This window comes from Carcharodon carcharias, chromosome 15 (genome assembly GCF_017639515.1).
Source record: "Carcharodon carcharias isolate sCarCar2 chromosome 15, sCarCar2.pri, whole genome shotgun sequence".
Taxonomy (NCBI): domain Eukaryota; kingdom Metazoa; phylum Chordata; class Chondrichthyes; order Lamniformes; family Lamnidae; genus Carcharodon; species Carcharodon carcharias.
In genome coordinates this window covers 135,656,251-135,681,627 of record NC_054481.1, presented here as the reverse complement: position 1 = coordinate 135,681,627, position 25,377 = coordinate 135,656,251, and the positions used below count along the sequence as shown (strand labels likewise).

At 43.0% G+C, this 25,377-nt stretch overlaps 1 protein-coding gene across 1 annotated transcript in view; it reads right to left on the bottom strand.

The window, feature by feature from the left end:
• LOC121288016 (ATP-dependent RNA helicase DDX19A-like) overlaps positions 1 to 25,377 on the bottom strand; it is a 79,177-nt gene that overhangs the window by 36,861 nt on the left and 16,939 nt on the right. The window contains exons 5-7 of the mRNA XM_041206230.1: positions 8,539 to 8,631; positions 8,311 to 8,413; positions 4,253 to 4,367 (exon numbers count right to left, since the gene is read on the bottom strand). Coding sequence (XP_041062164.1) covers positions 4,253 to 4,367; positions 8,311 to 8,413; positions 8,539 to 8,631 — 311 coding nt within the window. The remainder of the gene's footprint in view (positions 1 to 4,252; positions 4,368 to 8,310; positions 8,414 to 8,538; positions 8,632 to 25,377) is intronic.

Genomic DNA, 25,377 nt, shown 5'->3' with positions numbered 1-25,377 from the left:
TTTCTCCACACCTCCATCCCCCACCGGGATTGTCTGAGGGCTCTCCGCTTCTTCCTCGAACAGAGGCCTGAACAATCCTCATCCACCGCTACTCTCCTCCATCTGGCTGAACTTGTTCTCACTGAACAAATTTTCCTTCAACTTGTCTCACTTCCTCCAAATAAAAGCTGTGGCTATGGGTACCCGCATGGGCCCCAGTTATGCCTGTCTCTTTATGGGGCATGTGGAACATTCCTTGTTCCAGTCCTACTTAGGCCCCCTCCCACAACTCTTTTCTCTGGTACATCGATTATGGTTTTGGTGCCGTTTCATGCTCCCGTTTGGACCTGGAAAAATTTATCAATTTTGCTTTCAGTTTCCACCCTTCTAACACCTTCATATGGTCCATCTCTGACACTTCCCTTCCCTTCCTTGACCTCTGTCTCCATTTCTGGTGATAGACTGTCCGCCAATATTCATTATAAGCCCATTGACTCCCACAGCTACATCTCCTCACACCCCGCTTCCTGTAAGGACTCCATCCCATTCTCTCAGTTCCTTCACCTTCGTCGCATCTGTTCCGATGATGCCACTTTCCAAAATGGCGCTTCTGATATGTCTTCCTTCTTCCTTAACTGTTCCCTCTGGGACACAACACCTGCCCATTTACCTCCTCACACCTCACCTTCCAAGGGCCCAAACATTCCTTTCAGGTGAAGCAGCATTTCACTTACACCTCTTCAATTTAGCCTACTGCATTCGTTGCTCCTAATGCGGTCTCTACTACACTGGGGAGACCAAACGCAGGCTGGGTGATCGCTTTGCAGAACACCTTCGGTCTGTCTGCAAGCATGACCCAGACCTTCCTGTTCCTTGCCATTTCAACACACCACCACAAGTCCATCCTTGGCTTGCTGCCTTGTTCCAGTGAAGCGCAACACAAACTGGAGGGACAGCACCTCATCTTTCGATTAGGCACTTTACAGCCTTCCAGGCTTAACGTTGAGTTTAACAACTTCAGACCATGAACTCTCTCCTCTATCTTCGCCCCTTTTTCAATTTAAAACATTATTTTTTATCTACTTATTTTTTATTTATTTTCTTTTTTTAAAAATTCATTCATGGAATATGGGCTTCGCTGGCTGGGCCAGCATTTATTGTCCATCCGTAGTTGTCCCTGAGAAATTGGTGGTGAGCTGCCTTCTTGAACCACTGCAGTCCATGTGGTGTAGGCATATCCACAGTGCTGTTAGGAAGGGAGTTCCACGATTTTGACCAGTGACAGTGAAGGGACGGAGATATATTTCCAATGGTGAGTGAATTGGGGGAACTTCCAGGTGGTGTTGGTGTTCCCATCTATCTATGCTATTGTCCTTCTAGATGGGAGTCGCCGTGAGTTTGAAAGGTACTGTCGAAGAAGCCTTGGTGAATTCCTGCAGTGCATCTTGTAGATGGTACACACTGCTGCTACTGTGTGTCGATGATGGAGGGAGTGAATGTTTGTGGATTAGGTGCCAATCAAGCGGGCTGCTTTGTCCTGGATGGTGTCAAGCTTCTTGAGTGTTGTGGAAGCTGCACTCATCCAGGCAAGAGGGGAGTATTCCACCACACTCCTGACTTGTGCCTTATAGATGGTGGACAGGCTTTGGGGAGTCAGGAAGTGAGTTATTTGTCGTATGATTCCTAGCCTCTGACCTGCTCTTGTAGCCACAGTATTTATATGGCTTAGTCCAGTTCAGTTTCTGGTCAATGGCAATCCCCAGGATGTTGATAGTTGGGATTCAGTGATGGTAATGCCGTTGACCATCAAGGGGTGATGGTTAGATTCTCTCTTGTTGGAGATGGTCATTGCCTGACACTTGTGTAGTGCAAATGTTACTTGCCACTTGTCAACCAAGCCTGGATTTGTCCAGGTCTTGCTGCATTTGGACATTGAATACTTCAGTATCTGAGGAGGCAGGGATGGTGCTGAACATTGTGCAATCATCAGCGAACATCCCCACTTCTGACCTTATGATAGAAGAAAGGTCATTGCTGAAGCAGCTGAAGATGGTTGGGCCGAGGACACTACCCTGAGGAACTCCTGCAGTTGAGATGACCGAACTCCAACAACCACAACCATCTTCCTTTGTGCTAGGTATGACTCCAACCAGCAGAGAGCTTTCCCCCGATTCCCATTGACTCCAGTTTTGCCAGGGCTCCATGATGCCACACTCGGTCAAATGCTGCCTTGATGTCAAGGGCAGTCACACTCACCTCACCTCCAGAGTTCAGCTCTTTTGTCCATGTTTTATTCATTCACTCATTTTTAAAAATTATTTTATTCCCTTTATTATACCCCCTTTTTATCCCACTTTCTATCCTTTCTCTGCCCTCCACCCTATCCACAAAAGGGCCATCTGTTACTTGTTCCATGTTGTTCTTTCAGAGTGCTCATCTTGTTCTGCTTTCACATTCTGCTTTTCTTACCTTTAAGCCACTATCATCACCTTTTTTAGCCCTTACCTCTCCATTGACACTCCCTTTGTCCTTTTATTCAGGACATCTTTGTCAATCTCTCCTTTGCCCTCATTCAGCTTCACCTGCTCCACCCCCTTAAACAGTATAAATTTCATCACATTTCCACTTCTCTGAAGAAGAGTCATTCGGACTAGAAACGTTAACTCTGTTTCTCTCTCCACAGATGCTGTCAGACTTGCTGAGTTTTTCCAGCATTTTCTGCTTTTGTTTAAGGAGTGTTTATTTTTCCCAAAGGTTACTGACAATATTGAGAACATGAAAATTTTCATATTATGAGGAAGATACAGTTTCAAAGACATATGGAACAAGACACTTTACATATTAAAAAGAGAGAAACATATATCAAGGAGAATGTAATGCCATGTAAGATCTAACAGTAGTGTGAGAAACAGCCTTCTAGAAGCCTGCAATCATTTGTGCACAAGTTTGCTACATAAAGGAACTGAAGCTGGAGAAAAGCCACTTGGAATTCCTTGTCAAGTGGGTATTGTGTTAATTTGCTGGTTCGGTTTTAAATCTAAAATCTATTTTGGACTGTTGCCTTAAGGGGGTGTGTAACTGGGAATCGGGTTAATTAGGTGTGTTAATCGGGTTAATCGGGTGTGTAACTGGGAATCGGGTTAAGGGGGTGTGTAACTGGGAATCGGGTTAATTAGGTGTGTTAATCGGGTTAATCGGGTGTGTAACTGGGAATCGGGTTAAGGGGGTGTGTAACTGGGAATCGGGTTAATTAGGTGTGTTAATCGGGTTAATCGGGTGTGTAACTGGGAATCGGGTTAAGGGGGTGTGTAACTGGGAATCGGGTTAATTAGGTGTGTTAATCGGGTTAATCGGGTGTGTAACTGGGAATCGGGTTAAGGGGGTGTGTAACTAGGAATCGGGTTAATTAGGAATTTTAGGATTTGTTACAGTAGCAAGCAATTGTATCATATGTATGTGCCTGAAATGGTTTGTTAATAAATATTTTAAGACATTTTTTGAAAAATCTCAAAAGGTCTTGATGGACTCATTACTTCTGAATTCAATGCACACATCTTCTCATAATAAATAGAAATTGCAAAACCGTTGTGATAATGCGACCAAGTTTCCTTTGTGGGATTGGTCCTCCTGGCGCACATCATCTGCCCTGTCATAACATGCAGGTTTATAACTGTCTCATATACATGTACTGACATATTTGTAATATATAAATGTATCTTTAATTAAAAATAATTATAAAAGCTACAAGATTATTTCACCCATACTTAGAATAACCCAAACAAGTTTTGCTCTAGTAATTTAACACCTTATCAAATCCCTTCTGACTGGATAATTGCCTTTGCAAGCCATACTTTCTTGAATATTTTCAGCGAAGGTTAAAATATGAAATGGTTAAATATGTAAAGGAATGAACAACAACTCTTTCAGAACACCCAGTGGGGAACATTTTGTATATACATCTGCTTTAACAGTAAAGTAATAATCTCTATAATTAGAACTTCTAGTATTTTTTACCTTTCAGTTTTACCACAACATCCCAGAGATTAAATGGGCACTTAAGGGAGAGAAATTTACAGGGCCAATGGGATAGGGAGGAGGAATGGCACTGACTGGATTGCTCTGCAGATAGCTAGCATGTTTATAATAACTATGATTCTATGAGATCTTTCTTGAGACTTGATGAATGATAGGAATGTTATCAATATGTTCTCTAGGCTGCATACATATTCTCATTAAAATTGTAGGCAGGCATCAATGTTACAATATTACTCACGTCTGTTGCCTCGCACTGCATATGCTAGCTTGATATCAGGGCAGCATTTTCCCATTTGTTCAATAACCTGTCCAGTCTGTAAAGCCAGTTCATAAGTTGGAGAAAGGCATAAACACTGGGGAGGAAAAAGGACAACAATTCATTAGGAATTATAACAGGGTAAATCAGAAATAACATTTGGATAGCAACATGCTTAGTTACAAACTGTATATCCAGCTCTGGGCTCAAACTGGAAGCAACAATTTATTGATTGATGCCAAGAGGCCCATTTCAGCAACAGTGACGTACCTCTCATCTGAGGGGTAACTCCACTGGTACACAATAATGGAACTGGCCAGTACTTCCTCCTACTGAAGTATACAACTTTACACCTCACAACTTCGTCTCCCTCCCAGAACCATGATAGTGTCCCCCTTGTCACCCCACCAGCCTTCGCATTCAAAGGATCATTCGCTGCCATTTCTGCCAATCCAGCATGATGCCACCACCAAACACATCTTCCCTTCAGCTTTCCACAGGGATCGTTCCCTCCGGGTTACCCTGGTCCACTCCTCCATCACCCCCTACTCCTCAACCCCCTCCCACGGCACCTTCCCATGCAACCGCAGAAGGTTCAACACCTGTCCCTTTACTTCCCCCCTCCTCACCGTCCAAAGGCTCAAACATTCCTTTCAAATGAAGCACTTCACTTGCACTTCCCTCAATTTAGTCTACTGCATTCATTGCTCCCAATGCAGTTTCCTCTACATTGGAGAGACCAAACGCAGACTGGGTGACTGCTTTGCAGAACACCTTTGGACTGTCCGCAAGCATGACCCAGACCTTCCTGTCGCTTACCATTTCAACACACCACCCTGCTCTCATGCCCACATGTCTATCCTTGGCCTGCTGCAATGTTCCAGTGAAGCTCAACGCAAACTGGAGGAACAGCACCTCATCTTCCGATTAGGCACTTTACAGCCTTCCGGCCTTAATATTGAGTTCAACAATTTCAGATCATGAACTCTCTCCTCCATCCCCACCCCCTCGCCGATCCCTTTTCCAATAATTTTTAATTTTTTTTTACAAATATATTTTTCTTTTCCCTCCTATTTTTAAATTTATTTTGATCTATTGTTTCATCTCCACCTTTTAGCCCATTTCAATCCCTTCCCCCCACCCGCACTAGGGCCATCTCCCACTTGCTCATCCTGCTTTCAACTTAATGTCCCCATTAGCACATCCTTTAAATAATATCACCACCGTCAACACTCCTTTGTCCTTTTGTCTGAGACATCTTTGGCAGTCTCTTCTTGGCCTCCACCTATCACTGGCCCCCTATCGAGCTCTACCTGTCCCACCCACCCCCCTCTACCAGCTTATAATTCATCTCATTTCTATGTCTTAGTTCTGATGAAGGGTCACATGGATTCGAAATGTCAACTGTATCCCTCTCCGCAGATGCTGTCAGACCCACTGAGATTTTCCAGGTATTTTTGTTTTTGTTCTAGATTTCCAGCATCCTCAGTATTTTGCTTTTGTACAATTTTACCAGGTGAGAAGGGGTGAAATGGCTCCCCTCTATTCAACCTCGCGATTGGTCACAACAAAGATTTGTTTCTTTTTCACAAGGATATGCCTTTTCCAAATCAGAATGTATTTGACTATTTAAGCTGTGAGCAAAAATGAGCCAATGAAACAAGGTTTTCTCCAGTTAAAGAATGAGCAAATTTATTAACCACTAAACTAGAGAAAAAAAAAATGCGATGTCTCACACATACAGCTATCAGAAGGGAAGTTGGAGACCAATTAAAAAAAACAGTAAAAGAATATATGGTTAAACGTCCTGTGCTTGCCCTCAAGGCGTAGATTGTTAAACAGTGTGGCCGATTTAGGTTAGCTGGTTTTGTGGATGCTGTCAGATATAGATGCTGCAATTATTATGAGATCTTGGTTCACTAGTAGGTTCCTGATAATTGACTTCTTGAACAGGTGACATGAACTTTTTCCAAAAGAAAGAGAGGGAGACAGTGCAGCTGTTCAGCCGAATTCCTCTGCTGAAAACTTTCTTGACACGCACTGTGTCACTTGCAATCTTTCAGGAGTGTCTGTTAACTGGCCTGTTATATTTCCCCCATTATGTTAGTTCAAGGGGTTTTGGGTGAGTCTGTCTGTGGCAGCCATAGTTTCAACATTCAACACTTTGCATTTTAATGTCCCTTTCTTAAACAGTGACGAGTTTTGATGGGTCTCTGGTTCGTTTGTTCTTCCACCTACACCTTGGAAGGTGGCCTTGCATTTCTAAGTAGGTTATTCGGTCTCATTTCAAATTGCAAAATTTCCATAAATTTAAAGTTGAAAAGTCCTACTTTTAAGCATAAAGCTTTTCACATTAAGATCAATTTCTATTATCAATCTCCATTTCAGCACACTTGTGGGGCCGTATTTAAACTGGTAATTCTTACAGGTCAACTAGATATGCCAGTTCCTGTTTACATGTAATCACCATCCGTTGTGTGGTATTTGATGAAGGCGATGAGGGTCTCGCCTGCTGGCTGGGGAGACCCTGTGTCACCACCTTTCAGGAAGGCCCACCAAATTAAGTGCCAATCAGGCACTTAGCTGGGCAGTAGCAGGCCTTTCCGGGATCAAGGAAGCTGCCCTTCGACAGCTGCCGGCCAATCAGAGCCTGGCAGCTACGCGCTGTCCAGCAGCATTACTGGGGTAGTGGTGGCAGCTGCCGACAATGCACCCACCCAAGGCCCAGGATCGCCAAGATACTCAGGCCACTGATGAGTGATGGCAGGATGGCAGGTCAGCAACAAGGGCAAAGGTTGGTTCTCAGCAGGGCCCCCCTCACTTAAGGGCCTCAATGGGTGGTGGGGCAGGAAGCCGTCCAAGAGCCTTCCTGCTTTAGGCTTAATCAGGGCAGAGGCAGAAAGGCGGTGAGATGCCTCCCACCACCAAACTCGCCCCCTGGAAGTGCACTAAGTTGCACCCTTGGTATAGGGGTATTACACTGCAGTTGTGTCTAGCTGCGAAACAAATCTGCCAGATGAGCAGTTAGTAAAATTGCCATAAATTACTCTGTCAGCCGCTAAAGCATCAAAACAATATTGAAATTTGAAGATCAAAACTGGTTAACACTGATATTTAGGAAACCTACTTTAATAGGTGTGAAAATTGGGTAATCAGCGATGAGACAGAACAGCTAACAACCTTGAAAAACTGCACTCAAGTGCATTTAAAAAGCTGTTTCACTTTATAGGAACATAGAAACAGGAGAAGGCCATTCAGCCCATTGAGCCTGCTCCGCCATTCAATATGACTGTGGCTGATCAAACACTTCAATGCCTTTTACCCACACTATCCCCATAACCCTTTACGTTATTGTTAATCAGAAATCTATCAATCTCAACCTTAAATATACTCAATAACTGAGCTTCCACGGCCCTTTGGGGTAGAGAATTCCAAAGATTCACAACCCTCTGAGTAAAGAAGTTTCTCATCTTGGTCCTAAGTGGCTTCCCCCTTATTTTGAAATAGTGTCCCCTGATTCTAGACTCCCCAACCAGGGGAAACATCTTACCTGCATCTACATTGTCTATTCCTTTAAGGATTTTGTAGGTTTCAATGAGATCACCTCTCATTTTTCGAAACTCTAGAAAACACAGGCCCAGTTTCCTCAATTTCTCTTCATAGGACACCATGGAACAAAGCTGGTGAACCTTCATTGCACTCCCTTTATGGCAATAATATCCTGAGGGGACCAAAACTGCACACAGTACTCCAGATGCGGTCTAACCAAGCTTCTATACAATTGAAACAAGACTTCACCACTCCAGTACTCAAATCCTCTTGTGATAAAGGCTACCATTCCATTTTTTTCTAATTGCCTGCTGCACCTGCATGTTAGCTTTCAAACAGTTATGGACAAGGGCACCCAGGTCCTTTGTACACCCCTTTATAAACCAGATCATTGTATTTATAATTGCTGTTATTTCAAAAGCATAAATAAAAAACGTTCACACAATTCTACAGTTTATGAATGGATTATTTTGCAAATTGTACCACTTTACCTGTGGGTGTCTTTGGGAGAGATCTACACGGCTGAGCATAGCCAAAACAAAGGCAGCTGTCTTACCAGTACCTGACTGAGACTGTGCAATCAAATTCTGAGGGCTGGAAAGACAATTCAAATATGAAACATCACGTTGTGAAGACATACATCAAGAAAAATATACAGCAATATTTCCACATGACAAACTGCATATCTGGCCAATATATATTAAGTGTAATAAACATACGGTTCCGCAAGCATCATGGGTAAGGCTGTCTCCTGGATCTTTGAAGGTCTGTTAAATCCCATTCCATATACGCCTTGCAGAAGCTCTTTTTTCCTAGAAATTAAAAGAAAAATCATGTTTATTTATAAAATCTTTTCTATTGCTTTCTCTCTCACTTAAGTTGGTTAACTAATGGGAAGACTCACTCAATTGCCCTCCTTCTATGGCGAAATTATATCAATTCCCAATTACTCCAATCTCACCATTCCAATGATGCAGAGTAATAAGAATACAGAAGTTTGTTTGCATACCCTCAATGTTAACTTGCATACCACATTGGCAGATCAATTCGCAGTGTGATGGCAATTTTCCTTCATTTTATTTCTAATTTACATATTTAATCAGAATTACAGAATCTAATGCAGAAGAGGCCCTTCGGCCCATCGAGTCTGCACCGACACGAGAAACACCTGACCTACCTCCCTAATCCCATTTACCAGCACTTGGCCCATAGCCTTGAATGTTATGACGTGCCAAGTGCTCATCCAGGTACTTTTTAAAGGATGTGAGGCCTATTAGAGGTGAAAAATATAACCGGTCCATGGAGGCAAAGGATGTAGGTAAGGTTCTTGATGAAAACTTTGCATCTTTCTTCACAAAAAAAGGGAGATGAAGCAGACCTGGTTAAGGAGGAGTGTGAAGTATTGGATTGGATAAACAGCGAAAGGGGAAAAATTCGCTTTATCTTCTTTGGAAGTAGATAAATCTTTAGGCAGGATGAAATGTATCTGAGGTTATTAAGGAAAGAAGAGAGGAAATAAAAGGGGATCTGACCATCATTTTCCAATTCTCAATGGCTATAGGCATGACAGATTGGAGGATTGTTAATGTTGTATTGTTATTTAAAAAGGGAGAAAGGAATTGACTGACTAATTGCAGGCCAGTCAGCTAACCTCAGTGGTAGGCAAATTATTGGAAAATGTTCTGAGGGGCAGTATTAATTGCAATTTAGAAAGGTACAGATTAATCAAGAATATAGTCAATGTGGATTTGTTACAGGAAGGTTGTGTGTGACCAACTTGATTGAATTTTTTTTACAAAGGTAACAAGCAAGGTCATTGAGGGTAGCATATTTAATGTAATCTATATGGATTTTAGGAAAGCTTTTGAGAAGGTATCATATGGCAGACTGGTCAGAGAAGGAAAAGTCCATGGGGTGCAATCTAACGGCAAGTTGGAACCAAAATTGACAGGAGGCAAAGGGAAAGCTGATGGGTGTTTTTATGACTGGAATACTGCTTCCAGTGGGGTTTTGCAGGACTGGTATTGGGTCCTGTGTTTGTCATGGTACATATTAAGGATATAGTTTAAATGTAAGGGCCATGATTAAGAAGTTTGCAGAAGATACAAAACTTGGTAATGAGATTGATAGTGAAGGAGGAAGCTGTAGACTACAGGATGATATCAATTGACTGGTCGGGTGGGCAGAAAAATAGCAAAATCAAATTAAACCGTGAGAAGTGTGAGGCTATGCATCTGGAGCGGGCAGACAAGATGAAGGGATACACAATAAATGGTAAACACTGAGAAGTGTAGAGGAACAGAGGGACATTGAGTGTATGATCATTGATGGTAGCAAGGCAGGTAAGATAAGGTAGTTAAAAGACAGATGGGACACTGCCCTTTATTAGCCAAGGCATAGAATTAGAGCAGGGAGGTTAAGCTAACATAGGATAAAACATTAGTTAGGCCACTGCTAGAGCACTGCGTACGGTTCTGGTTACATTAAGGAAGGATATGATCTCAAGATAGCGGACACAGGAAATTTACAAGAATGTTGCCAGGACTATGACATTTTAGTTATGAGGAAAGAAAGCGTAGGCTGGGCTGAAGGGGAGATTTATTTGAGATGCATTAAATTATGAAGAGACAAGATAGAGCAGATACAAAACACCTATTTCCCTTAGCAGAGAGGACAATAGCCAGGGAGCATGGATTGAAAGCAATTGGTGGAAGAATTAGAGGATAGTTAAGGAGAACTTTTTCATCCAGAGAGTGGGAGAGTCTGTAACTCACTGTCTGAAAGACAGAAGGAGGCACAGACCCCCTCTGTATTTAAAAAGCACTTGAAGTGCTGTCAACTACAGGGCTATGGACCAAGAACTAGAAAGTGAAATTAGGCTTATTATTCTTTCATGGAATGTGGGCGCCATTAGCAAGGCCAGCATTTATTGTCCAGCCCTTACTGCCCTTGAGAAGGTGATAATGAGCTGCCTTCCTGAACTGCTGCAGTCCATGTGGTGTAGGTACACCCACAGTGCTGTTAGGGAGGGAGTTCCAGGATTTCTACCCAGCAACATTGAAGGAATGGCAATATATTTCTAAGTCAGGATGATGAGTGGCTTGGAGAGGATCTTCCAGGTGGTGGCGTTCCACTACCAGGTGGTTGGTGTCAAGCTTCGAGTGTTGTTGGAGCTGCTCTCATCCAGGCAAGTGGAGAGTATTCCATCACGCTCCTGACTTATGCCTTGTGGGTTAAATGCCTTGTAGGTTATGAACAGGCTTTAGGGAGATGGTCATTGCCTATCACTCGTGTGGTATGAATGTGTCTGCTACCTTGTCCTTCTAGATGGTAGTGGTCACGGTTTGGAAGGTGTTGTCTAAAGAGGCTTGGTGAGTTCCTGCAGTGCGCCTTGTAGATGGTACAAACTGTGCGTCGGTGGTGGAGGGAATGAATGCTTGTGGATGGGGTGCCAATCAAGCGGGCTGCTTTGTTGTGGTTGGTGTCAAGCTTCGAGTGTTGTTGGAGCTGCTCTCATCCAGGCAAGTGGAGAGTATTCCATCACGCTCCTGACTTATGCCTTGTGGGTTAAATGCCTTGTAGGTTATGAACAGGCTTTAGGGAGATGGTCATTGCCTATCACTCGTGTGGTATGAATGTTACTTGCCAGCCCAAGCCTGGATACTGTCCGTGTCTTGTTGTATTTGGACATGGGCTACTTCATTACCAGTTGCCGCGAATGGTGAACATTGTGCAATCAGCAAACATCCCCACTTCTGACCTTATGATGAAAGGAAGGTCACTGATGAAGCAGCTGAAGACGGTTGGGCCTAGGACACTACCCTGAGGAGTTTCTGCAGAGCTGAGATGACCGGCCTCCAACCATCTTCTTTTGTGCTAGGTATGATTCCAGCCCAACAGGTAGGTTTCCCCCGATTCCCACTGACTCCAGTCTTGCTAGGGTTCCTTGATGCCAGATTTAGACAAATGCTGCCTTGATGTCAAGGGCAGTTACCCTCACCTCACCTGTGGAGGTCAGCTTTGTCCATGTTTGAACCAGGCTGTAATAAGGTCAGCAGCTGAATGGCCCTGGCAAAGCCAAAACTGAGCATCAGTGAACAGGTTATTTGCTAAGCAAGTGCCACTTGATAGCACCATTGATGACCCCTTCCATCGTTTACTGATTATCGAGAGTAGAATGATGGGGCGATAATTGGCCGGATTGGATTTGTCCTGCAACACACCTGGGCAATTTTCCACATTGTTGGGTAGATGTCAGTGTTGTAGCTGTACTGGAACAGCTTGGCTAGGGGTGTGGCAAGTTATGCAGCACAAGTCTTCAGTCCTATTGCCGGATTTTTGTCAGGCCCCATAGCTTTTGCAATATCCTGTGCCTTCAGCCATTACTTGATATCATGTGGAGTGAATCAAATTGGCTGAAGACTGGCATCTGTGATGCTGGGGACCTCCAGAGGAGGCTGAGACGAATCATCCACTCAACACTTCTGGCTGAAGATTGTTACAACTGCTTCAGCCTTACCTTTTGCAGTGATGTGCTGGACTCCCCCATCATCGAGGATGGGGATATTTGTGGAGCCGCCTCCTGCAGTTAGTTGTTTAATTGTCCACCACTGGATGCAGCAGGACTGCAGAGCTTAGATGTGATCTGTTGTTTTCGGGATTGCTTAACTTTGTCTATCACCTGCTGTTTACACTGTTTACCATGCAAGTCGTCCTGTGTTGTAGCTTCACCAGATTGACACCTCATTTTTAGGTACGCTTGGTGCATGCCATCCTGCACTCTTCATTGAACCAGGAAGGTAGCTAGCTTGGTGGTAATGGTAGAGTGGGGGATATGCAGGGCCATGAGGTTACAGATTGTGGTTGAGTACAATTCTGCTGCTGCTGATGGCCCTCAGCGCCTCCTGGGTGCCCAGTCTTGAGCTGTTTGAAATTTATCCCATTTAGCACTGTGATAGTGCCACACAACACAATGGAGGGTATCCTCAATATGAAGTCAGGACTTCGTCTCCACAAGACCTGTGTGATGGTCACTCTTACTGATATGGTCATGGACAGGTGCTGTATAGCTCTTTTTCATGGGGCAATATCATGATGGGCTGAATGGCCTCCTTCTGTGTTTTTTATGTTTCTATAGTTCAGCTAAGTGTTGTAAAGATTGTCACCTGGTGTAACAAATCCTTTCATCTGAGTAACTGACAGTATCTCATTCATGAATCCTCAATTGCATTTCTCTCAAAATACTGTTCAATCATATTCATATCACTCATTTACAGTTTTATAACAATATCTTACAATGAACAAATAATTTCTTACGCAAAAATAAATTTAACAGATCAGTTCCAAAACTAAATGGTGCTATCACCCCTATCGTCCAGGGTACATAAACAATGAGATGACCTGTCAAACAGGATCACTCCAAATCATCCATCGAGAGATTGAATAGCATTTAACTGAGCTTCAACATCCCTTACTACTGTTTATTAAAAAAACCTAAAATCAATACACGCCATACAAATTAATACAATTCATGTAATGAGGAAATGGAAACAGGTTTCTAAGAAGGCCTTTTTCACGTTTGCAATTCAAATGCTCAGCCTCAAAGCTAAACTCCGTTGCCTTTGAAATCAATATTGCACAATAAACCATTTACAGAGAACATTCAGGACAGAAACAGACCATTTAGTCCAATATGTCCATGCCGGGATTTATGCTTCACTCGAGCTGCCTCCCATTCTTCCACATCTAATTGAGTATAACCCTCCAATCCCTCCCCCCAAACCCCACAGTTTATCTAGCTTCCCCTTAAATGCATCTATTCTATTCACCTGAACCACTCCACATCGCAGCAAGTTCCACATTCTCACCACACTCTGGGTAAAGAATATCCTCCTGAATTCCTTTTTAACTTCTTGGTGTCTATCTTATATTGATGGTCTCCAGTTTTGCTCAGCTAAATGACAGAGTTAGTAAAACAGATACTGCACAGAAAAAAAAACTTTATATTAGAATTTTTCTTCAGTGCCTGGTGGCTTAGTTTTAAATCATCATACTTAAAAAATAAAGATGTGGCGCCTCTGTGATGGGAACAGCATGTCTTTAATACGCAGTAAGGGGCGTGCAGTCGGGAGACTATGCCTAAGTTGGACAGAGACTGAGTGAGTAGCGAATGAGGCTCACATGGTAAGCTGGTGCACAGAGGAAAGAGGTGCTATAAATAAGATCTATTGCAACTCGTAAAGTGTGTTAAGTATTAGTCGGATTTATTAGTGATAGTAAGAATTATCAACAGTTGGAAGGTTTTAATAAGTTAAGGACAAGTTAAATTAAAATTAGTAAAGCAGAGTAAAATAAAGTTAACGAAGGTGAAGAAAAGTTATGGCATGGCAGCATGGCTTGCCCGTGTGGAATCAGTGCCCTCTAGTTTGTGGGAATTCAGGAACGCTACCGGTGACCTAGATGACCAAATGTGCAGCAAGTGTCACCAGCTGCAGAAACCTTAGCTCCAGTTTTTGTAGCTTGAGCGACAACTCGTGTTTACTGTGGCACCTCCAGCAGGCTAAGAGCTATGTGGCCAGCACATTCAGACAGGTGGCCACGCTGCAGGTTAGGAGTCTGGAGGCAAAAAAGGGAATGGGTGACTGCCAGGCAGTCCAAGGAAAACCAGGCAAGTCATCGCAGGAGCTCGCTAAACAGTTTTCCATTTTGGATACTACTGAGGGCGTTGGTTCCTCGGAGGAGTGCAGTCAGAGCCAAGTTCGTGGCACCACAGGTGGCTCAGCTATATAGGAGGGGAGGAAGGAGAGGGGAAGAGCAATAGTGATAGGGGATTCATTAGTTAGAGGAACAGGCAGGCGTTTGTGGCTGCAGATGCAACTCCAGGATAGTTTGTTGCCTCCCTGATGCCAGGGTTGAGGATGTCTTGCAACAGCTGCAGGACATTCCTCCGGGAGAGGGTGAACAGCCAGAGGTCATGGTCCATGTCGGTACCAATGACTTAGGTAGGAAGGGGGAATGTGGACCTGAAAGCAGACTTCAGGGAGCTAGGAAGGAGACTGAAAAGCAGGACCACTAATGTGGTTATCTCAGTTACTTCCAGTCCCACTTGCTAATGAGCATAGAAATAGGAGAATCAAGCGATCGAACACATGCTACAGAACTAGTGTAGGAGGGACGGTATCAGATTTCTGAGACACTGGGACTGGTTCTGGAGCGGGCGGGGCCTGTACAAAATGGACGGGCTGCATCTTAGCAGGATCAGGACTAACATCCTCACAGGAAAATCCATTAGTGCTGTTGGGGAGGGTTTAAACGAGGCTGGCAAGGGGATGGGAACACAAGAGGGAGCTCAGATTCAAGGGAAGCAAAACTGGTAAAAGGAAGTAGAAAAGTATAGAGAACAAAAATAGAAGACAGACAAAGCAGGAGCATCAAATAGAGTAAGAATAGAGTTAAAAAAACAGAATTAAAGGCACTCTGAATGCACGAAGCATTCACAACAAGATTGATGATTTGAATGCACAAATTGAGGTAAATGAGTAATGATTTAATTGCCATTATGGAGCCGTGGCTACAGGATGACCAAGATTGGGAACTGAATATCCAAGGATGTTAGGCATTTAAGAGGAAAAGTCAAAAACAAAAAGGAGGTGGGGTAGCACTCTTAATGTGGGATCAGATCAGTACATTACTAAGAGAGGATCTTCGATTGAAGGATCAAAGTGTAGAATCAGTTTGGGTGGAGCTAAGAAACAGCAAGGGCAGCAAACATTGGTAGTTGCTGTTTATAGGCCGCCAAACTATAGTACTAATGTTGGCGTGGTATCGGTCGGGAAATTCAAGTAATGATGGGCAACTTCAATTTCCACAGATTGGCTTAACCAAATCAGCAAGAATACTCTGCAGAAGGAATTCCTGGATTGTGTATGAGATGAGTTTCTGGAGCAGTGCATTGAGGAGCCAACGAGGCATCAGGCTATTTAGATTTAGTGCTGTGTAATGAGAAAGGGCTAATTAATAACCTCGCTGTAAAGGAGCCTTTGGGAAATAGTGCCCATAATATGACTGAATTTTGCTTTCAGTTTTAATGCAATATAGTTAATTCTGAAATTAGGGCTTAAATCTGAAGAAAGGAAATTATGAAGATATGAGGGGCAAGTTGGCTACGGTGGATTGGGAAAATATACCAAGATTTGACGGTAGACAGGTAATGGCTAGTATTTAAAGAAATAGTACATAGTCTACAACAGATATACATTCCTCTAAGGCACCCAAAAGGAAAGGTAAATCAACTGTGGTTAACAAAAGTTAAAGATTGCATTAGATCAAAGGAAGTGGCTTATAAGGATGCAGAAAAAGTGGTTTGGAGAAATTTAGAGTCCAACAGAGGGCCAAGAAACTAATTAAGAAAGAGAAAAGAGAATGTAAAGATGAATGTAAACTTGCGAAGAACATAAAAGACTGTAAAAAAAACTTCTTTAGGTATGTCAAAAAGGAAAAGATTAGTTAAGGCAAATGTGGGTGCATTATAGGTGGGGGCAGGGAAATGGAGGAGAAACTACACAGTTACTTTGCATCTGTCTTCATGAAAGAAGATATAGAAAATCTCCCAGAAATACTAAGCGACCAAGTGATTTGTGAAACTGAGGAACTAAAAGAAATTATTAGCAAAGAGGCAGTACCGGAAAAGTTAATTGGACTGAAAGTTGATAAATCCCATGGACCAGATAAGCTTCACCCCAGTGTTGAAAGAGGTGGCTGGAGAGATACTGGATGCATTGGTGGTTATCTTTCAAAATTCTATAGATTTTGGAAATGTTCCTGCGGACTGGAAAGTAGCAAATGTGACTTCACTATTTAAGAAGTGGGGGAAAAGAGAAAAGGGAGAACTACAGGCCTGTTTGTTTGGCGTTAGTAGTAGGGAAAATACTAGAATCTATTACAAAGGATGTGATAATTGGACATTTAGAAAGTAATGGTAAAATTGGGGAGAGTCAACATGGATTTATGAAAGGGAAATCATGTTTGACAAACTTGGAGTCTTTTGAGGATATTACTTGTAGCATAGATAAAGGGGGACCAGTAGTTAGATTTTCAAAAGGCTTTTGATAAAGTCCCACACAGGGGGTTAGTAAATAAAATTAGAGCGCATGGGATCAGGGGAAACATGCTAGCATGGATTCAGAATTATTTACATGCAGAAAGTCAGAATAAATTGATCATTCACAGGATGGCAGGTTGTTACAAGGATCAGTGCTAGGTCCACAGCTGTTCACAATCTATATAAATGATTTGGATGTGGGGACCAGTTGTAATATTTCCAAATTTGCTGATGACACCAACTGGGTGGGAACTTAAGTTGCGAGGAGGACGCAAAGAGACTTCAAGAGAACTTGGACAGGTTAAGTGAATGGGATAGAACATGGCAGATGGAATATAATGTGAATAAGTGTGAAGTTATTCACTTTGGTAGAAAAACCAGAAAGGCAGAATATTTTTTAAATGGTGAGAGGTTGGGAAGTGCAGGTGTCCAAAGGAACCTGGGTGTCCTTATTCATGAGTCACTAATAGTTAGCATGCAGGTGCAGCAAGCAATTAGGAAGGCAAATGGTATGATGGCCTCGATCACAAGGGGATTTGAGTACAGGAGTGAAGAGGTCTTGCTGCAGTTGTATAGAGCCTTGATGTGACCTGAAGTATTACATATAGTTTTGGCCCCTTTATCTAAGCAGGGGTATACTTGCCATAGAGCAAATGCAATGGGGGTTCACCAGAATAATCCCTGGGATGGCTGGATTGTCTTATTACGGGAGACTGGATCTGCATTCGCTAGAGTTTCAAAGAATGAGGGGTGACCTCATTGAAACTTTTAAAATTCTTACAGGGTGTGACAGGGTGGATGTAGGTAGGATATTTCCTCTGGCTGGTGTGTCTAAAACCAGGGGACATAACCACAGGGTTATGAGTAGGCCATTTATAACTGGGATGAGGAAGAATTTCTTCACTCAGATGGTGGTGAATCTTTGGAATTCTCTACCCCAGAGGGCAGTGGAAGCTCAATCATTGACCATGTTCAAAACAGAAATTGACAGATTTCTGGAGACTAATACCATCAAGGGATATGGAGATAGCACAGGAAAGTAGTGTTGAAGTAGGCGATTACCCATGATCTAACTGAATAGCGTGGAAGGCTCGATGGGCTGAATGGCCTACTCCTGTTCCTATGCAAACATTTTGACTGGAAAACCATTATGGATGAAAGTATCACTAGAAACAATCACCGCAAATTATGCCAAACACTGTGCTGAACACTTGTGGACAGAATATTGTGATCAGCTAATCTTCCCAATGTACAGGAGACCGAACCGTGAGCAGTGGATACTGCATGCTGTGCTGGAGAACTACATGTAAATTGCTGTCGAACTGTGAGAAATCATGCTTCACAGAGTGATGTGTAGCCTCAGGTTAGTCATGATATAATGCAGTCATGTGTGTATAGAACTCAGGCCATTCAGAAATACGTTAGTTAGAAAAATGCTGATTCACAAATTACACAATCATGATTAATGCTTTGAAAATAGAGCCAGGGTATTAATCAATCCAAGACCCTGCCTTCATAAAAGAAAAAGCTCAACAAACCTTTTAGTATTGTTCTGGAAAATGCCCTGGCATTAACTATATCAAAGAAATAGTAGAATTATATCATTTTGTCGACGCTGTAGCAAAAAAAATTCAACTGACTTTCTCTCGCAACACACTAAGGGGGGAAAACAAGGACTTGACAGATCCTTGCACGTGAAATGACGCTGAGACGCTTTGTGGACATGAGGCTGAATGAAAATGATGCTATCACAGGTCCATGAGAAACAGATGCAAGAGTAATATGGCACCAGTAATTTCAGATGAAAATAAGTGATGTGGTAATAACTCCATTGTAGATGCTGTTATGATCCTTGATCAGACCCCCAAACTTTTGGTACATTCCAGTTAGGGACCAATAACATTTTGTTCAAAGTAGACAAAGATTGGGATTCAAGGCACTTACTAACTGAATAAAGCCACAAGGATTCCATGGGTGTTGAGCAAAAATAAATTTTACTATATCAGGTCAAAAAGATGAAACCATTTACAACATCTATCTTCTTATATTCAAACATTCAGGGTTAATATCAGGTATATGTGAATTAACAGGCAAACAGTGGTCAAACACACCACATTACACTATAAATGGCAAATGCGACCAAGACAGATCCCATGGATTTCTCAGCATCAGCAAAAACTGAGTCAACCAATCTCACTGAAGCTGTGTCTCACTCATGAGGGTCTCCAAACTTTTCACTCTCGAAGGTCAAGCTTCTGAATTCACTCAAAACCACTCCAACTTGGGCTACCTCAATGACAGCACACCTCTCAGGGTTTCAATCTCATCTCCCAAGACTCTATTCCCCTGGGTTTCCAAGTCTGCACGCCAGCCTCTACTTACTGGTGCAATGTCAGCTCTTTAATAGCTGGCTAGCTTCACTGTGCTGACATTGCCCATGGATTTCTCCAAGCTCCCCAGCTACACCAAGCAATAAATAGCTCTCGGGGCTTGCTCTGACTCTCTCTTTCCAGCACAGACCCAGTGACCTTCTGCCACCTTCTCAAGCACCCCAGGACTTTTCCTGAGCCCCGACTACACAGAGCCAGTAAACAGCAACATTTTTTTCTGCGTGGAGCCTGCTAGCAGCAGCATCTTTTCACCCTGGCCTTTTCCCCTGTTGCAGAACACTCATTCCCCCCAGCAAACACACAGACACAGCAAAACCCTAGAATCTTAACTTCCACCCATCTCCACAATGACTCAGCCTTCCAGAGCTCACTGAATACTTTTAAAACTAATTGTAGCTCTAACTCCCAAAAATAAACAACACTCTGGGCTGAAATTCTTTGCAAGCAGTGTAGACACCTTGTCTCCAATTCCCCAGCTAAGTAAGCCCAGCTACTGTTTTTAATCTTACCTTTCCAGCTGTTAACCCCTGGGATCAACAGGCTGCTTTCATTGCATTTATCCCATTTCTACTGTTCAATTATAATCTTCCCAGGACTAAAAATTACCTTCAAAATATTACTATCAACATGCACTAGATATTTACATGTTCTGCTTCCAAAAAAATCCTTGAACAGTTTTGATTAGAAGGGAAGGCAATCAGCAAACCACTTGCCAATATTAATTCAGCCTTTTCACATGTTCAACCATTCCAATCCACCCTGTTCGTTCTCAGTGATGCGATCAAAGCTACTTAAGTCCAAGTTACCTTCTTTGAAAAGCATAAAATACCACAAAAGCAACAACAGAACAAAGTCAGATCCCTTCTTTTTTTAAGTAACTTTGATTTGGTGACATCCTCCAGCCCTGGTTAAAAGTGGACTAGCTTGTCCTTCTGAATGAAATCGACTTTGAGAGATCTAGAACCTCAGCACCAATGAGCATCAAGTTTTACAGACTTATGCAATAAAATTGGCTGAAAGAACAGTCTTTGGAAAAAACTAAAACATGACAATCATCTTTCCCCCAATTCTTCCCCCCCACATACTTTTTTTGGAGTGCTTAAGACCCCCTCTTTGCTTTTTCACCTAATAAACAGCATTTGAGAATCTCTGCTGGCAACTAAATTTCATTCCGAGCACTCTTATTTATTGGGTGCTTTTTGTGTACTGAAGTTCAAAACCCTTTGACGTTTAGAAGAAGTTATAAGCACCTTCTACTACAAAATGGAATAGACAGACATATTTGAGGTGAAGATTTGTATTGTGAATATAAACATCTGAAGTAAATTTGTTAAGTTGTTTCATTAATTCATGGGATATGGGCTTCGGTGGCTGGGCCAGCATTTATTGTCCATCCCTAGTTGCCCTTGAGAAGGTGATGGTGAGATGCCTTCTTGAACCGCTGCAGCCCATTTGGTGTAGGTACACCCTCAGTGCGGTTAGGAAGGGAGTTCCAGGATTTTGACCCAGCGACAGTGAAGCAATGGCGATATATTTCCAAGTCAGGATGGTGTGTGGCTTGGAGGGGAACTTCCAGATGGTGGTGTTCCAATGTGTCTGCTGCCCTTGTCCTTCTAGATGCAGGTGGTCATGGATTCGGAAGGTGCTAAGGAGCCTTGGTGAATTGCTACAGTGCATCTTGTTGATGATACAAACAGCTGCCACTGTGCATCAATGGTAGAGGAAGTGAACGTGAATGGGGTGCCAATGAAGCAGGCTTTGTCCTGGATGGTGTCAAGCTTCTCAAGTGTTGTGGGAGCTGCACTCATCCAGGCGAGTGGAGAGTATTCCATCACACTCCTGACTTGTTGATTGTAGGTGGCGGGCACGGTTTGGGAGTCAGTTGGTGAGTTACTCGCCGCAGAATTCCTAGCCCCTGACCTGCTCTTGTAGCCACAGTATTTATATGGCTAGTCCAATTCACGTTTCTGGTCAATGGCAACCCCTAGAATGTTGATAGTGGGGGATTCAGTACTAGTAATGCATTGAATGTCAAGGTGCGATAGTTAGATTCTCTCTTGTTGGACATGGTCATTGCCTAGCACTTGTGTGACGCAAATGTTACTTGCCACTTGTCAGCCCAAGCCTGGATCTTGTACAGGTCTTGCTGCATTTGGACATAGGCTGCTTCAGTATCTAAGAAGTCGTGAATAGTGAACATTGCACAATCATCAGCGAACATCCCCACTTCTGACCTTACAATGGAAGGAAGGTCATTGAAGCAGCTAAAGATGGTTGGGCCAAGGACACTACCCTGAGGAACTTCTGCAGTGATGTCCTGGAATTGAGCTGGCTGACCTCCAACAACACAACCATCTTCCTTTGCACTAGGTAAGACAGCAACCAGCAGAGATCTCATCACCACCACCACCTGCTCCGATTCCCATTAACTCCAGTTTTGCTAGGGCTCCTTGATGTCACACTTTGTCAAATGCTGGTTTGATGTCAAGGGCAGTCACTCTCACCTCACCTAGGGAGTTCTGCTTTTTTGGCCACGTTTGAACCAAGGCTGCAATGAGGTCAGGTGGTGAGTGGCCCTGGCAAGAGCCCAAACTGAACATCAGTGAACAGGTTATTGCTAGGCAAGTGCCATGTGATAGCACCATTAATGACCCCTTCCATCACTTTACTAATGATCGCGAGTAGATTGATGGGACGGTAAATGGCCGGGTTTGATCCCTGTGTACAAAATATACTTGGGCAATTTTGTACATTGTTGGGTAGATGCCAGTGTTGCAGCTGTACTGGAACAGCTTGGCTCGGAGTATGGCTAGTTCTGGAGCACAAGTCTGCAGCATTATTGCCAGAGTATTGTCAGGGCCCATAGCCTTTGCAGTATCCAGTGTCTTCCATTTCTTGAAATCATGTGGAGTGAATAGAATTGCCTGAAGACTGGCATCTGTGATGCTGGGGAGCTCCAGAGGAGGCTGAGCTGGATCATCCACTTGGAACTTCTGGCTGAAGATTGCAGCAAATGCTTCGGCCTTATCTTTTGCAGTGATGTGCAGGGCCCCTCTTCATCAAGGACGGGGATATTTGTAGAGCCTCCTCCGCCAGTGAGTTGCTTTATTGTTCACCACCAATCATTACTGGATGTGGCAGGACTGCAGATCTTAGAACTAAGCCACTGGTTGTGGAATCGCTTGGCTTTGTCTATCGCTTGCTGCTTATGCTGTTTGGCATGCAAGCAGTCCTGTGTGATAGTTTCACCAGGTTGACACCTCATCTTTAGGTATGCCTGGTGCTGCTCCCACATGCCCTCCTGCACTCCTCATTGAACCAGAGTTGATCCCCTGGCTTGGTGGTAATGATAGAGTGGGGGATATGCCAGGCCATGAGGTTGAAGACTGTGGTTGAGTGCATTTCTGTTGCTGCTGATGGCACATAGCGCTTTGTGGATGCCCAGTTTTGAATTGCTCGATCTGTTCAAAATCTATCCCATTTATCACAGTCGTGTTGCATGGCACTACCATTGAGGGTACATGAAGGCAGAACTTTGTCTCCACAAGGACTGTGAGGTGGTCATTCCTACAAATACTGTCATGATCAGATGCATCTCTGGCAGGCAGGTTGGTGACGACAAGGTCATGTAGGTTTCTCCCTCTTGTTGGTTCCCTCGCCACCTGCTGTAGACCCAAGCTAGCAGCTATGTCCTTTAGGACTTGGCCAGTTCATTCTGTCGGGTGTAACTGGGCCACTCTTGGTGATGGACATTTAAGTCCCCCATCCAGAGTACATTCCACACCCTTACTACCCTCAGTGCTTACTCCAAGTGGTGCTCAAAATGGAAGCTCACAAAATGCCATTAAAGTATTTTGAAATTTAGTAACATACACATAGTGACCTAATGTATAGGAATTAAAATAAAAGCAAAATATTACAGATGCTGGAAATCTGATGCAGAATCAGAAAATGCTGGAACAACTCAGGTCTGGCAGATGCTAGGGAGAGAGCAACAGAGTTTACATTGTGGCTCCGTATGATTCTTCTTCAGAACTGTATAATGGGAATTGAGTTTCACCCCATTCTCGGGTGATATAAACTTTAACAACAGAATTTCTTCAGCAAATAAATTAATTGCTTTATGTTTAAATCAAGTTTAGGTTTTATTCCTATTCCTTTTAGCTTCTATTTGAAACAAGAACTTGTATTTAAATAGCATCTTTAACATAGTAAAGCATCCCAGAGTGCTGTACAAATTTTGTTATCAAAACAAAACTAGGCACTGGGCCACCTAAGAAGATATTAGGCCAGATGACCAAAAGCTTGTCCAAAGGGGAGATAAAATAGTAAAATTAGAATTTCTCTGTAATTACACAGCATTTAGGATGTGTTTAAATGAGTTAAGCTTTGGTGAAGTTATATGATTTATATAATTATTGATGACTCGGAAAACAGTAAACCCAGTTCAAGCTGGAACAGAATTATTTTTGCTTATTCCTCTTCTTTCTGTAGGAAATTACAGCATATATATTTCAATTAGTTGCTTTTCATTATTTATACCTGGTATATATTCTGAACAAGGAATTTGTTTTTGCGCAAGGGTATTTTCTGCCCAATCTCCTGACTGGATAACATACTCCTTGGTCTCTACCACCACAAATGCATGAAACAGCTCTCTTGAATTGACTCTCTAACCGACTGTAATGTAGCAACAGACTTTACTCATGGAGCTGGATTTGATTGCAACTTAGATTTGATTGCTTTACATAGATGAGTGAAGCTCTACATATGCACACACGCATTAGGAAAAGGCCATCCAGCCTCTCGAGCCCGCTCCACCATTTGATAAGATCATGGCTGATTTGATTGTGGCCTCAACCCTACTTTCCTGTTCACCCACTTTCACCTTAGATTCTTGATTGACAAGGGAGTCAAACAGCCTTAAAAAATGTAAGGACCCTCTACATCTAATGCTCTCTGAGGAAGAGAATTCTGCAGACTCTCAGCCCTCAGAAAAAAAATTCTCACCATCTGCATCTTAAATGGACCATTCCTTTTCTTTAAACTGTCTCTCCTGGTTCTAGCCCCTTCCTTAAGGGGAAACATCTTCCCAGCATCCATCCTGTCAAGATCCCTCAGGGCCTTACGTGTTTCAAGATCACCTCTCATTCTTCTAAACTCCCAATACAGGCCCAATCCATCCAATCTTTCCTCATAAAACAACCCAAGAAATTGGTCAAGTGCACCTTCTCTGAACTGCTTCTAATGTAATTATATCCTTTAAGTAAGGAGACCTAAACCATACTCCAGATGTGGCTTCATTAAGGACCTGTGCAGCTGTAGCAACACTTTACTACTTCTAAATTCCATTCCTCTTACGATAAATGACAACATTTCATATGCCTTCCTAATCACTTGCAGTCTCTGCATACTAATGTTTCCTGTGGAGAGAGAAACAGAGTTAATGCTTCATGTCCATATGGCCCTTCTTCAGAGCTGAAGGGAAGTGGAAATGTGATGAAATTTATACTGTTTAAGAGGGGTGGGGCAGGTGGAGCTGGATAGACGGCCAGCAATAGGGGGTGAACAAAGGAATGATTGAAAAAGATGTCATGAACTAAAGGTCAAACGGAGTGTAATGATAGTGGTTAGTGCTAAAAAGGTGCTGATAGTGGCATAAAGGTAAGAAAGCAGAATGTGATAATAGCAGAACAAGGGTAGCATTGTGTGAAAGAACAACATGGAACAAGTAACAGACGGCCCTGTAGGGGAATGGGTGGGGGGGGAGGGAGCACACTGGTGGGAAATAAAATAAAAAATGGGATAGAAGGGGGATAAAAAGGGGATGAAGCAACAGATAAACGAATAAAAATATAAATAAAAATAAGCGGTTAAAAGTGAAAATGAATGTAGAAAAAAGGGGATTAAAAAGGGGGTGATGATGGAGGAGAGAGTTCATGGTCTGAAGTTGTCAGAAGATGAGGTGCTGTTCCTCCAATTTGCATTGGGCTTCACTGGAACACTGCAGCTGGCCAAGGACGGGGAGATCAAACGCAGATTGGGTGACTGCTTTGCAGAACACCTTC